The 14,153-nt window shown below is 44.0% G+C and overlaps 1 protein-coding gene across 1 annotated transcript in view; it reads right to left on the bottom strand.

Moving 5' to 3' along the window:
* Positions 1 to 1,970: 1,970 nt before the first annotated feature.
* LOC106582984 (leucine-rich repeat-containing protein 38-like) overlaps positions 1,971 to 14,153 on the bottom strand; it is a 29,287-nt gene continuing 17,104 nt past the window's right edge. The window contains exon 2 of the mRNA XM_014166644.2: positions 1,971 to 4,145. Within this exon, the coding sequence (XP_014022119.1) occupies positions 3,898 to 4,145 (248 nt within the window). The 3' untranslated portion in view covers positions 1,971 to 3,897. The remainder of the gene's footprint in view (positions 4,146 to 14,153) is intronic.

The raw sequence follows: 14,153 nt of genomic DNA, 5'->3' as shown, positions 1-14,153 counted from the left end.
TGTGCATGTATGCCTGTGAGTGTGTGTGTATGCCTACTGAAAAAGGGAAAAAACAAGACATAATTGTAAAAAAAAATCACTTTTTCAAGTGTTTTTCTTTTATTAAACATTGACACACATGTACATTATACATCCTGCTTTGACAATGACGTTCATAGCTTTTGCTGTTGGAATTGCAAACTTAGCAAAAACAATATTCTGGGAATATCATTTTCCTAAATGCTGCCAACTGAAACAATCCGATTGCATATAGCCTACCATCAGATGTACAGCTGTATTACACATTTTATTGCATATGCCATTTGAAGAGTGACTAATTACCAGGTAACAATGTATTGATGCATGTAAAAGATTAAGAGGATGTCCAGGCAATGCAAATGCTAATGATTTATGTACGTAACAGAAGATTACACAGCCCGAGAGAAAAATGTAATGACATGATCAAAACAGTACGCCCCTATGTGTGAAGGCTTACCGGTCTGGTAACATTACAAATACAGAAGAAGCCTAACTGACTTTCACTCATATGGTTTTAGACTGTTTTCATGCTGACAAACCAATGATACAATCTTTATGACATGGATTCAAACAACTCACACCTTTCAAATATGTTTCCAAACATGCAAATGGTTTCAACAGCCTTGAACCCTCTTTCGACTTTTGCAACATTACGTGGAGAGACATTTCATTTTATGTCGAGACAAACACATAGGAGAGTATCCATTGATTACGTGTTCTTCAAGGTTATGAAACCATTGTTAAGGTGAACTGGCACAGACAGCCAGGAGACCTCCCATGTCAAATGTGAAAACACAAAAGAGTTGCATCCCATAAACTTTAATAGAAAAATATACATATGAATCTGGAAAGCAGAATTAAAAACTAGGGTTACATGCTTCTTTGTTTGTATCTAATGATAAATTCATTAACTTACAAATAATCAAACTAATTAAATAAACGACATGCTGAAAATTGCTCCAAGCTAACAAAAATATTTGAAATGAATTTCACTGTAACTACATAGTAGTTAGAAGTAATCTGCTGTACTTACAAGGTGTATTTCTGTGGCTCTTAGGACCTCAACTTCCAATATTCTAACGATTCATGTAAGATATATCTGTTATTGCACATTGTTGCTTATTCAAGGTAAAAGAAATGTTTTATACCTTTCACATTGCCCAAAGTGGTGGTGGTGGATGATTCGTCAGGATAATTAATTGCCTTTAAATTGAATATGTTGAATGACAAACATGCTTGAAAATTAACAGATTGCTATTATCGTTACTACATACACCAGGCTATGTTCATAGGAAACTGCCTAAACAGACATATTGGTAACACATATCTATGTTATGCTACATGACATATGATGGACTTATAACAGGTTATCAGAAACTAACTATAATAAGCAATTAATGTAGCTGTCCATCCTATGCCGTGTTGCCCAAAAAATATATGAACTTCATCTTCCCTGCAGTCCTTGGCAACCAACACTAATGATAGTTTTTCATCCTCTGAATATGATGTCTACTATCATCTGTGGTCTTTAATATAAACTAGAATCTTCCTAGAATATATTCTACTGATCAACTTATCCCATTGAAAAAAAACAATATCCAGTACATAATCAACAACCAACAGCAGTATCTGAGAGCTCTTAAGTATATATTTTATATCACTTCTCTGTGCTTAAACTGTATGGGGCACATTGATTCCAATCAGTGTGCAAAGCTGTTCATTTTTATTTATTTTACCTTTTATTTAACTAGGCAGATCAGTTAAGAACAAATTCAAATTTTCAATGATAGCCTAGAACAGTGGGTTAACTGCCTTGTTCAGGGGCAGAACGACAGATTTTGTACCTTGTAAGCTCAGGGATTTGATCTTGCAACCTTTCGGTTACTAGTCCAACACGTGAACCACTAGGCTACGCTGCTGCCAAATATCAAGTCAAAGGGTGGCTACTTTGAAAAATTGAAAATATATTTTGACTTGTTTAACACTTTTTTGGTTACTACATGATTCCATATGTTATTTCATAGTTTTGATGTCTTCCCTATTATTCTACAATGTAGAAAATAGTAAAAATAAAGAAAAACCCTTGAATGAGTACATGTGTCCAAACTTTTTACTGGTACTGTATATAATGTAATTTTTCTTGGCATTTGCGGGAACACCAATAGCTGGAATGATAATTTTGAATAAGCAAGCTATCCAAGGTTTGAGGCAATTTGCAATCTGCATGGAGACCATATATAAGTGATTTTACAATTACATTGATAAAATGTAATTTGGTTATACTGCAGATTCCTTTTAAGGACCAACTCTACTACACTGTACACAACATAATCCACATAGAAGTTCCTAATACCAATTTCCTCTACACCTAATCTTTGGCAGATATAGGTAACACTAGTCCACTCTGTGAAGTTAGGGGCCAAACTCAGGTACAATGGTCACCATTTAAAGTGCAGTATTTGACACATCGATCCTATTTAATACTCATTGTTTATGAGAATATATGCATGGAATTTTACACAATTCACAAATCTCAATCTAGGAAACATTTATCTTCTGCTTACTATATTTCCATCGACACAGACATTTGTGGATATATACTGTATACAAAACCATTTGTAGACCTATACATCGGAGTCTATCTGCATGTGTCAGATTCATTATATTGTCCATCACAGCACACCCCTCTTACCCAGGCTGCTGCCCTGAATCAGTATTGCATGCTGCAACAGCAAAGCCATTTTTGTAGAACGCTAGCTAACTTGTGAAGCAATCTCAGAATAAAACATGTTGAAAACCTCCTTGAGAAGGTAGGACACTCCATATCATGTGTTTTACATGGCTGGCAGTCTAAGTACTAAGGCCCTGGTTCAATATGACACATACAGTATCCTCCTACAAACATTTTCACTTGCTCAGTGCATTCATTTTGGGCTTTAAGAGCCTGCTGCTACGTATAGCTAGCGCTGTTAATACATTTCACAATTATTCACAGTTTGATGACTCTGTATAAACATCTTTAAGATGTAAAAATGTCAAACCTAAAATGTAAATAGTTTTCCTGTAAAGTCTGTATTATTTGCTTTTCTGTTCTGTTCATCCACTGTTGATTGGAGATGTTTCGTCAAAAAATGCAAGTCTTTGTTTGAGTCTGGGCAGCGAAAAGCTAACTGCAAAGTATGCAATTCTTTGTAAACGTTGTTTTGATATTTTTTCTACATCTTGGTGCTCCTATGGAATCATCAGCCACAAGTGAATTTGTGTGTATAACAGAGCTATACAGTATGTTTTCAAATAGCAACCACAGTACACTCTTAGAATTAGTGGAGACTTGAGTAACCCTGGAGATCCCTAAGGAATGCTTGGAGTTCCTCAGGGAACCATTGACGGTCAATGGTTCATATTTGCACCTTTGGTTAGTTGAGACGTTCTTGGAGGAACCTTTAATGTTTTAATGTAGCAAAGGGTTCTTCAAATAATATTTTCAGAGGGGTTCCTCAAGGAACCTTTTTGAACTGGAAAGGTTCCCCCTATGCGGCAATTTTTAGAACACCAAAAAGTTATTCCAGACTTTTTTACTTCTAAGAGTGTATACTGTCAACAGCACAGACAGAGAGCATTGTATATTCTGTCTGTGACTATAACTCATACTGGGATATATTTATATATTTTTACCACCTAGAGAGAACAATATCTCCTGCAGTATCAGGGCTCTTATAAAACCCCACAATCCACTGCAAAATGTGCCACTAAAACAGTCGATCCCTCTCCCAGTTCTCCACCAGTGTGAGGCGGCAAGTTGTTGTTGGGTAGCAGCCTGGTCTCACGGTTGAACCAGATGAAGTGTCAGTTCAGGCATGCTCTGGGGCTAAGTCAGTCTCACTCCTCACTCTCCTCCTCATCTCCCTTAGAGGTTTTGCTTGTGCGCTGGAAACAGTGGACCATGGAGGCCAGGAAAAAGCTGGTCATGATGGCCACTACAGACACAGAGATGCCAGAGAAGATGATGATAAGTAAGTCTGTTAAGGTAAGGGTGATCTGGCACTCCCGGAAGCTGTCCTGTGAGAGCTGGCTCAGGGACACCTGTCTGCCGTCCATGGGTAGTGAACACTCTATGCCCTCCACTCCTACAAGGGGACAAAGAAGAGAGATATGTTTAGGACCAGACAGAAAACCCAACAATATAGTCCCCATTATCATTATCATCATGTAAAACAAACTGTCCTTCCGGCAGAAATATTATATTAACCTTAACAAATAACATCAACTCTCGAGATTTTGACCTCTAGATGCAATAACTTTTGTTATTCCAAGACACGTTTTTTTACATCTTCTTTACTAAATGGAATGTCTGGATTCTTTTCAAATTCTATGAATTATGATCCTTGAGGTTAAATAGAAGTCAATTAACCAGATAAATCACTTGGCATAACCTCTGGTTTTTATTTACGGCATTGCTGGAACAGCCGGAAGGCAAGGAGCACCTTCACTGAACTCATCTCAAGATGTAAGCATTATATATAAATTGCTCTGTCATGCTCGCCAGTGTCCCAGTCACTATGAAAACTTCAATGACAACCATAGCTGAGGGAAGTAGGGGTGCTGGGGGTGCATAATTTGGGCAGCACGTGCGCCACATATAGAACAGCTTGTTGCGTTGTAGTCATAGTTATTAGTCATTCCACAGAAGGTTTTTGGAACCTCTAACCCTGGCACTTTGGCATTTAAACTCATGGGTAGACTAACAATGGCTGCCAGTCCTGACTATTATTGGTTGTGGCTGTCAGTTTGCTTTTCACAAATGTAGGCCTACTGTTCGGAAAGCAAATGCCTACTGCTGAAAAGAGAAGACTAATCTGTCTGTAGAAGCTAACAAAAAAATTCCCAACAACTTTTGTACAATTCTGAGCAAACAGTTTTTCAAAGTAGCTTATCTTGAGCACATCAGACATCACGGGTGAGTAGCCTATGCTTCATCTTCATCATTGGGTGAGTCAATGTCACTGGAAAGTTTATTTTGTAGCCAGGGTTTCCGTTAGGTGCTGGATAAGTGACTGGGAAGATTGAAATTGATCAGACATTTGAGAAATGTATCGGTCATCTATGACCTATAAGGGAGTCAACCCACACAGCCAGCACCATCAGTAAACGAGGGCTACAGGCCAAATGTCTTTAAAACAGCCTATAACATATTACAAAAACATAAGCAAAACTTTATAGCCTATTGTTTTATTGGTTTATAATTTACTAAAACAATGTGTCCACTTTACGGTTCAGCTGTCAGAGATTTGAGCACTAATTGCATCAGGGCATTGCATGCATAGGTATAGGAATATAATATTAATACAAACAAATATATATATATATAAAGGAAGTGAAGCAAGTTTAGGCCTAGCCCCAGAGGGAGAGATAGAGGAGAGAGATAGAGATATGCATAATGCTAAAATACCAAGATGCATTTCTTTATCCTTGTCAGATAGGCTATTGTGTCTGCTGTACAGATATAGGTGTACAAAGGAGACTAATTTGTTCATTTCTGATCAGAATGTTTTTATAAAGATAAGCACTATATTGTTTAGAATATAGGAGCAATTCTGGCAGGCCTAATGCATTCTTTGTAACGGTTGTCCAAAGGAGTAGACCAAGGTGCAGCGTGGTAAGTGTTCATCTTGATATTTATTTTTACTCAGAACACATAAACAAAATAATAAACAATGGTAAACGACCGTCACGTCTTGCAGGCTTTACCGAGCAGTACAAAAATAAGATGCCACAACTCAAGGAGGGAAAAAGGGCTGCCTAAGCATGGTTCCCAATCAGGGACAACGATAGGCAGCTGCCTCTGATTGGAAACCATACCTGGCCAAAACATAGAAATTTTTTACATTTTAGTCATTTAGCAGACACTCTTATCCAGAGCGACTTAGTAGTGAATGCATACATTTCATTTACTTTTCCTGTGCTGGCCCCCTGTGGGAATCGAACCCACACCCCTGGCGTTGCAAACACCATGCTCTACCAACTGAGCTACAGGGAAGGCTAAAACATAGAATGCCCACCCTGACCTAGCAAAATAGAGAAATAAACCGTCTCTCTCAGGTCAGGGCATGACATTCTTCCTCACCTCAAATTCAACTGTCAGAGTCAGTTGGAGCGCTGGTGCTGATCCAACGCTCTTAACCACTAGCCATTGTTTATAGGAAAATATGAGCACAATATTATATCGTGGCAAACACCACATTACAGTTGGAGCTTAATTTGCCCAAAGAAAATGGCTCGACAGAATAAAACAAAACACGTGAAATGGTTCAAACCTTTTTAACAGGCTATATTGCAGCAATTAATAAAGGCTAGCAGTACAAAACAAATTAAAGCAATAGGCTAATAACATTTATTTGACCAAAGGCCTACTTATAATCTTAAACTAATTACAGAGCACACAATTAAAAAAACAGATCAAATTAATTTAGCCAACAAAAATGTCTCAACAGAGTGAAACAAAACACATTTAGATTATTTAAAGAACTGGCAAGATTAATACATATACAGTGGCAAGAAAAAGTATGTGAACCCTTTGGAATTACCTGGATTTCTGCATACATTAGTCATAACATTTGATCTGATCTTCATCTTAGTCACAACAATAGACAAACACAGTGTGCTTAAACTAATAACACACAAATTATTGTATTTTTCTTGTTTATATTGAATACATCATTTAAACATTCACAGTGTAGGTTGGAAAAAGTATGTGAACCCCTAGGCTAATGACTTTTCCAAAAGTTAATTGGAGTCAGGAGTCAGATAATCTGGAGTCCAATCAATGAAATGAGATTGAAGATGTTGGTTAGAGCAGCCCTGTCCTATAAAAAGCACTCACAAAATTTGAGTTTGCTATTCACAAGAAGCATTGTCTGATGTGAACCATGCCTCAAACAAAAGCGATCTCAGAAGACCTAAGATTAAGAATTGTTGACTTGCATAAAGCTGGAAAGAGTTACAAAAGTATTTCTTAAAGCCTTGATGTTCATCAGTCCACGCTAAGACAAATTGTCTATAAATATCGAAAGTTCAGCACTGTTGCTACTCTCCCTAGGAGTGGCCGTCCTGCAAAGATGACTGCAAGAGCACAGTGCAGAATGTTCAATGAGGTTAAGAAGAATCCTAAAGTGTTAGCTAAAGACTTACAGAAATATCTGGAACATGCTAACATCTCTGTTGACGAGTCTACGATACATAAAACACTAAACAAGAATGGTGTTCATGGGGGTACACCACGGAAGAAGCCACTGCTGTCCAAAAAAAACATTGCTGCACGTCTGAAGTTCTCAAAATAGTACCTGGATGTTCCAAAATATTCTGTGGACAGATTAAACTAAAGTTGAGTTGTTTGGAAGGAACACACAACACTATGTGTGGAGAAAAAAAGGCACAGAACACCAACATCAACCTCATCCCAACTGTAAAGTATGGTGGAGGGAGCATCATGGTTTGGGGCTTCTTTGCTGCCTCAGGGCCTGGACAGCTTGCTATCATCGACAGAAAAATGTATTCCTAAGTTTATCAAGACATTTTGCAGAAGAATGTAAGGCTATCTGTCCGCCAATTGAAGCTCAACAGAAGTTGGGTGACGTGACAGGACAACGACCCAAAACACAGAAGTAAATCAACAACAGAATGGCTTCAACAGAAGAAAATACACCTTCTGGAGTGGCCCAGTAAGAGTCCTGACCTCAAATCGATTTAAAATGCTGTGTCATGACCTTGAGAGTGGTTCACAAAAGATATCCTAAGAATATTGCTGAACTGAAACAGTTTTGTAAAGAGGAATGTCCAAAATTCCTCCTGACCGTTGTGCAGGTCTGATCCGCAACTACAGAAAACATTTGGTTGAGATTATTGCTGCCAAAGGAGGGTCAACCAGTTATTAAATCCAAGGATTCACATACGTTTTCCACCATACACTGTGAATGTTTACACGGTGTGTTCAATAAAGACATGAAACCGTATAATTGTTTGTGTGTTATTAGTTTAAGCAGACTGTGTTTGTCTATTGTTGTGACTTAGATGAAGATCAGATCAAATTTTATTACCAATTTATGCAGAAATCCAGATAATTCCAAAGGGTTCACATACTTTTTCTTGCCACTGTACCTACTATAATAGCAATGATATACAATAAGAATAATGCTAAAACAAGTTCCAAAATTGCATCCTACCTGAATAGCGAGTTGCACAGTAGCCTGCATTTGGTAACTTGTGTGTGTCACGACTTCCGCTGAAGTTGGTCCCTCTCCTTCTTCAGGCGGCATTCGGCGGTCGACGTCACTGGTTTTCTAGTCGCCACCGGTCCACGTTTCATTTTCCATTTGTTTTGTGTTCATTGTACACACCTGGTTTCCATTCCATAATTATTGTTCCTTATTTAACCCTCTGGTTTCCCCCTTGGTTTTGTGCATGATTGTTCGTGTCAAGTTGTCTCGTTTATGTGAACTGGATTATTTGTCTCCTTTGTGGAAAATAGTTTTTGAGGAAAGTTACGGTTATTACTCATCTCTGTGTCCTGCGCCTGACTCCGCATTACCTGCATCACCTATACATTTGACAGAATCACACACCTACAACCAATGGAGTCAGCAGATGCACACAGCCCTCCTCTACCTGCGGAGGAGCGAGTCCAGCAGCACGCGACTGTTGCAAAGTCTCGGCACAGCCATAGATCGCGTGCTGCAAACCATGGAGCGATGGGAGAGAGGGTTTTTTCCAGCAACCCCATCATCATCACCCCAGCTCCCACAACAACTCACACCACTGTTCACCCCTCCTTCACCTGGACCCAGTGGGATTTGGCTCGCGCTCCCGAGGGAATATGATGGGACGGCTGCTGGGTGCCAGGGGTTCCTACTCCAGCTAGAGCTCTACCTGGCGACCGTCCACCTGGCTCTTTCGGGACGCGAGAGTGTGAACGCCCTCATCTCCTGTCTATCTGGGAAAGAACTTGAATTGGCCAACGCCGTCTGTGGAAGGGAAGGAGCGGCGTTGGACAACTATGAGGATTTCACCCGATGCTTCCGGGCGGTTTTCGATCATCCACCTGAGGGGAGAGCGGCATGGGAATGCTTGTTTCATCTTATACAGGTGATGAGGAGTGCACAAGACTTTGCACTGGAGTTCCGAACTCTGGCCGCCGGCACGGGATGGAATGAGCGGGCCCTGATTCGACCACTACTGGTGTAGTCTACGTGAGGACGTTCGTCGGGAGCTAGCCTGCAGGGACACCACCCTTACACTTGACCAGCTGGTGGACCTATCTATCCGGCTGGATAACCTGATGGCCTCCCGCAGACGTCCGGATCGGGGTCCGTCAGTTCCATCCCCCAGCACCTCCAATCCGACACCTATGAAGCTAGGAGGTGCTGCTCTGAGGGGGACCGGAGGGGGAGCCATTCCCTGCACCACCTGTGGCCGCAGAGGGCACACTGCTGGTCGGTGCTGGGGAGGTTCCCCAGGGAGTCGAGGTAGCAGGCACTGTCGGATCATCCCAGGTGAGTAGGCACCCGACTCACCCAGAGCTCCCTGTTGCTCACATGTTTGTGTTCATAGAATTTCCAGAGTTTTCCGCGCATTCCCAGCATAAGGCACTAGTAGATTCAGGCGCAGCTGGGAACTTTATTGATCGTTCATTTGTACATAGTTTAGGGATCCCTATTGTTCCTGTTGATATGCCCTTCCCTGTGCACGCCTTAGATAGTTGACCATTAGGGTCAGGGCTGATTAGGGAGGCCACCGCTCCCCTATGCATGATACCGCAGGAGTGTCATGAGGAGAGAATTAATCTCTTCCTTATTGATTCTCCTGCATTTCCCGGGGTGCTGGGTTCTACCCTGGTTGGCCTCTCATGACCCCACTATTTCGTGGCAACAGGGGGCTCTCAAGGGATGGTCACGTAAGGGCTCGGGGAGGTGTGTAGGTGTTTCCATAGGTGCAACTACGGTGGAAAGTCCGAACCAGGTCTCCACCGTGCACATCCCCTCTGAATATGCTGATTTGGCTCTCACCTTCTGTAAGAAGAAGGCGACTCAACTACCACCCCATTGATGGGGGGATTGTGCGATAAATCTCCTGGTAAACGCAGCACTTCCCAGGAGTCACGTGTATCCTCTGTCACAGGTGGAGATGGCGGCTATGGAAACATATGTCTCCGAATCTCTGAGGCAGGGATACATTTGGCCTTCCACTTCACCTAACTCCTTAAGTTTCTTTTTTGTGAAGAAGAAGGATGGAGGTTTACGCCCATGTATTGATTATTGAGGTATCAATGCGATCACTGTGAGGTACAGTTACCTGCTGCCTCTCATAGCCAGTGCGATAGAGTCAATGCACAGGGTGCGCTTCTTCACAAAATTGGATCTCAGGAGCACTTACAATCTGGTTCGTATCCGGGAGGGGGATGAGTGGAAGATGGCATTTAGTACCACCTCTTGGCACTATGAGTACCTCGTCAGGCCGTACGGGTTGATGAATGCTCCATCAGTCTTCCAATCCTGTGTAGATGAGATTTTCAGGGACCTGCACGGGCAGGGTGTAGTGGTGTATATTGATGACATTCTGATATACTCTGCTACACGCGCAGAGCATGTGTCCCTGGTGCGCAGGGTGCTTGGTCGACTGTTGGAGCATGACCTCTACGTCAAGGCTGAGAAATGTCTGTTTTTCCAACAGTCCGTCTCTTTCCTAGGGTACCGCCTTTCCGCGTCAGGGGTGGAGATGGAAAGTGACCACATTTCAGTCATGCGTAATTGGCCGACTCCAACCACGGTAAAGGAGGTGCAGCAGTTCTTAGGGTTTGCCAACTACTACCGGAATTTTATCCGGGGCTTTGGTCAGGTAGCGGCTCCCATTACCTAATTGCTGAAGGGGGGACCGGTGCGACTGCAGTGGTCAGCTGGGGCGGACAGGGCTTTTGGTCACCTGAAGGCTCTGTTTACCTCGGCTCCCGTGCTGGCTCATCCTGATCCCTCCTTGGCATTTATAGTGGAGGTGGACGCGTCTGAGGCTGGGATAGGAGCTGTGATGTCTCAGAGCTCGGGTACGCCACCAAAGCTCCGCCCCTGTGCTTTCTTTTCAAAGAAGCTCAGCTCGGCGGAACATAACTATGATGTGGGGGACCGGGAGCTGTTAGCTGTCGTCAGGGCTCTGAAGGCGTGGAGGCATTGGCTTGAGGGGGCTAAACACCCTTTTCTCATTTGGACTGACCACCGCAATCTGGAGTACATCCGGGCGGCGAGGAGACTGAACCCTCGCCAGGCAAGGTGGGCCATGTTTTTCACCCGTTTTGTTTTCACCCTATCCTACAGACCAGGTTCCCAGAACGCTAAGGCAGATGCACTTTCCCGGATGTATGACACAGAGGAGCGGTCCACGGATCCCACTCCCATACTTCCGGCTTCTTGCCTGGTGGCACCGGTGGTGTGGGAGGTGGACGCGGACATCGAGCGGGCATTACGCACAGAGCCCACTCCCACCCAGTGTCCAGTTGGGCGTCTGTACATTCCGTCTGCTGTCCGCGACCGTTTGATCTGTTGGGCCCACAGGTCACCCTCCTCTGGTCATCCTGGCATCGGTCGGACAGTGCGCTGTCTTACTGGGAAGTACTGGTGGTCTACCCTGGCTAAGGACGTGAGGGTTTATGTTTCCTCCTGCTCAGTGTGCGCCCAGTGCAAGGCACCTAGACACCTGCCCCGAGGGAAATTACAACCCCTACTCGTTCCACAGCGGCCGTGATCACACCGATCGGTGGATTTCTTGACGGATCTTCCTCCGTCACAGGGAAACACCACGATCCTGGTCGTTGTGGATCGGTTTTCTAAGTCCTGCCGTCTCCTTCCTTTGCCCGGTCTCCCTACGACCCTACAGACTGCGGAGGCCCTGTTCACCCACGTCTTCCGGCACTACGGGGTGCCTGAGGATATAGTCTCTGATTGGGGTCCCCAGTTCACGTCCAGTTTGGAAGGCGTTTATGGAATGTCTGAGGGTCTTGGTCAGCCTCACCTCAGGTTTTCACCCCGAGAGTAACGGGCAGGTGGAGAGAGTAAACCAGGATGTGGGTAGGTTTCTGCGGTCCTATTGCCAGGACAAGGCCGGGGGAGTGTGCGGCTTTCATCCCCTGGGCAGAGATGGCCCAGAACTCACTCCGCCACACCTCCACTAACCTATCTCCTTTCCAGTGCGTACTAGGTTATCCGCCGGTTCTGGCACCGTGGCATCAGAGCCAGATCTAGGCACCTGCGGTGGATGAATGGTTTCGGCACTCGGAGGAGACATGGGACGCTGCCCATGTACACCTGCAACGGGCCATTAGGCGGCAGAAGGCGAGCACCGACCGCCACCGCAGTGAGGTGTTCGTGCCGGGGGACTGGGTCCGGCTCTCGACCCGAAACCTGCCCCTCCGCTTGCCCTGCCGGAAGCTGGGTCCGCGGTTTGTGGGGACATTTAAAGTCCCGAGGAGGCTGAACGACGTTTGTTATAGATTACAGCTCCCCCCTGAATACCGTATTAACCCCTCGTTCCATATGTCTCTCCTCAGGCCGGTGGTGGCTGGTCCGCTCCAGGAATCTGAGGGGCGGGAGGTTCCTCCGCCCCCTCTGGACATCGAGGGGCCCCGGTGTATGCTGTTCGAGCCATCATGGACTCAAGGCGTCGGGCGAGGGGCCTTCAGTACCTCATGGAGTGGGAGGGGTACAGTTCGGAGGAGAGATGCTGGGTGCCGGTGGAGGACACTCTGGACCCTTCGTTACTGCCGGAGTTTCACCGTCTCCACACGGATCGTCCTGCGCCTCGTCCTCCGGGTCGTCCCCGAGGCCGGTGTCGGCGCGCTGCTGGAGCCGCGCATCAAGGGGGGTGCTGTCACGACTTCCGCCGAAGTTGGCCCCTCTTATTGTTCCTTATTTAACCCTCTGGTTTCCCCCTTGGTTTTGTGCATGATTGTTCGTGTCAAGTTGTCTCGTTTATGTGAACTGGATTATTTGTCTTCTTCGTGGAATATTGTTTTTGAGGAAAGTTACGGTTATTACTCATCTCTGTGTCCTGCGCCTGACTCCGCATTACCTGCATCACCTAGACATTTGACAGTGTGGTATTAAAAAATATTCTGCTAATGTCTTCTATCATTTAAATGATGTAGAATTGCATGAAAGGCTTTTATAAAAGGCACATTTTTTTACCAGCCAACAATTTTTTTTCCCCATGTGTGGAATTCCGAAAAACTTGTCTGCTCAACTATATGCCACTATGCAAATGCACCCCCAACTCAAAACATCTTCCTGTGGCTGTGGTGACAACACAACACATTGTTGATTTCAAGGTTAGTTTTCACTCATCCCTTTCATTTTAAGGGAAGAACAAACCATTGCTCTTTTTCCATTGTAACGTCATTAGTCTTAAGTCTGAGTCCCAAGGTTACATGAGCTGGGGATCATCGCCTCACTGAACCAATTTGAGTAAATATTTAAAGTGCCATTGACATGCCCTGTGCTGTGCTGATGGGATAACATTACGTGAGACGAGAGAGCTGGCTAGTTTACAGGCTGTAGTAGTTCCACTGATTCTACCTCCGCAAATGGAAGGCTTTTAGCTATGCGCTATGTGAGAGAGATTTTCAGGTGGCTTGGCTGCACAACTCCCAAAACTGAATAGATTAAAATGCTATAATGTATTTTGGCAACTTCAAACAACCTTATCATACTACAGTATGCACTTACAATCCAGGATTTCATTGCCAGCTGAGCTAATACTGCCTTCGTTTTTCTTATGCTGTCTAGAATAGCAATGCAAAGTAATGAACAAACAAGCCTCTTGACAATTGTTGCTGCAATAATGTTGGTTGACAAAACTTGTTGTTAAACAGCTGATTAATTGGTCTAATTAGCTCATGTATTGTGTGCTAAATTACAATCATGGCTGTTTATGAAGGAGCTGATCGTGGACTATAGGAGACTGCAGAGAGAGCACGCCCCCATCCACACTGACAGGCCGCAGTGAAGAAGGTCAAAAGCTTCAAGTTTCTCAACGTGCATGTCAGCCTCAGGAGGCTGAAGAAATTTGGCTTGGCTCCTAAGACCGTCTCAAACTTCTAC

This window comes from Salmo salar, chromosome ssa22 (assembly GCF_905237065.1).
Source record: "Salmo salar chromosome ssa22, Ssal_v3.1, whole genome shotgun sequence".
Classification (NCBI taxonomy): Eukaryota; Metazoa; Chordata; class Actinopteri; order Salmoniformes; family Salmonidae; genus Salmo; species Salmo salar.
The sequence above is the reverse complement of the archived record's forward strand: the minus strand, read 5'-3'. Positions and strand labels throughout refer to the sequence as shown.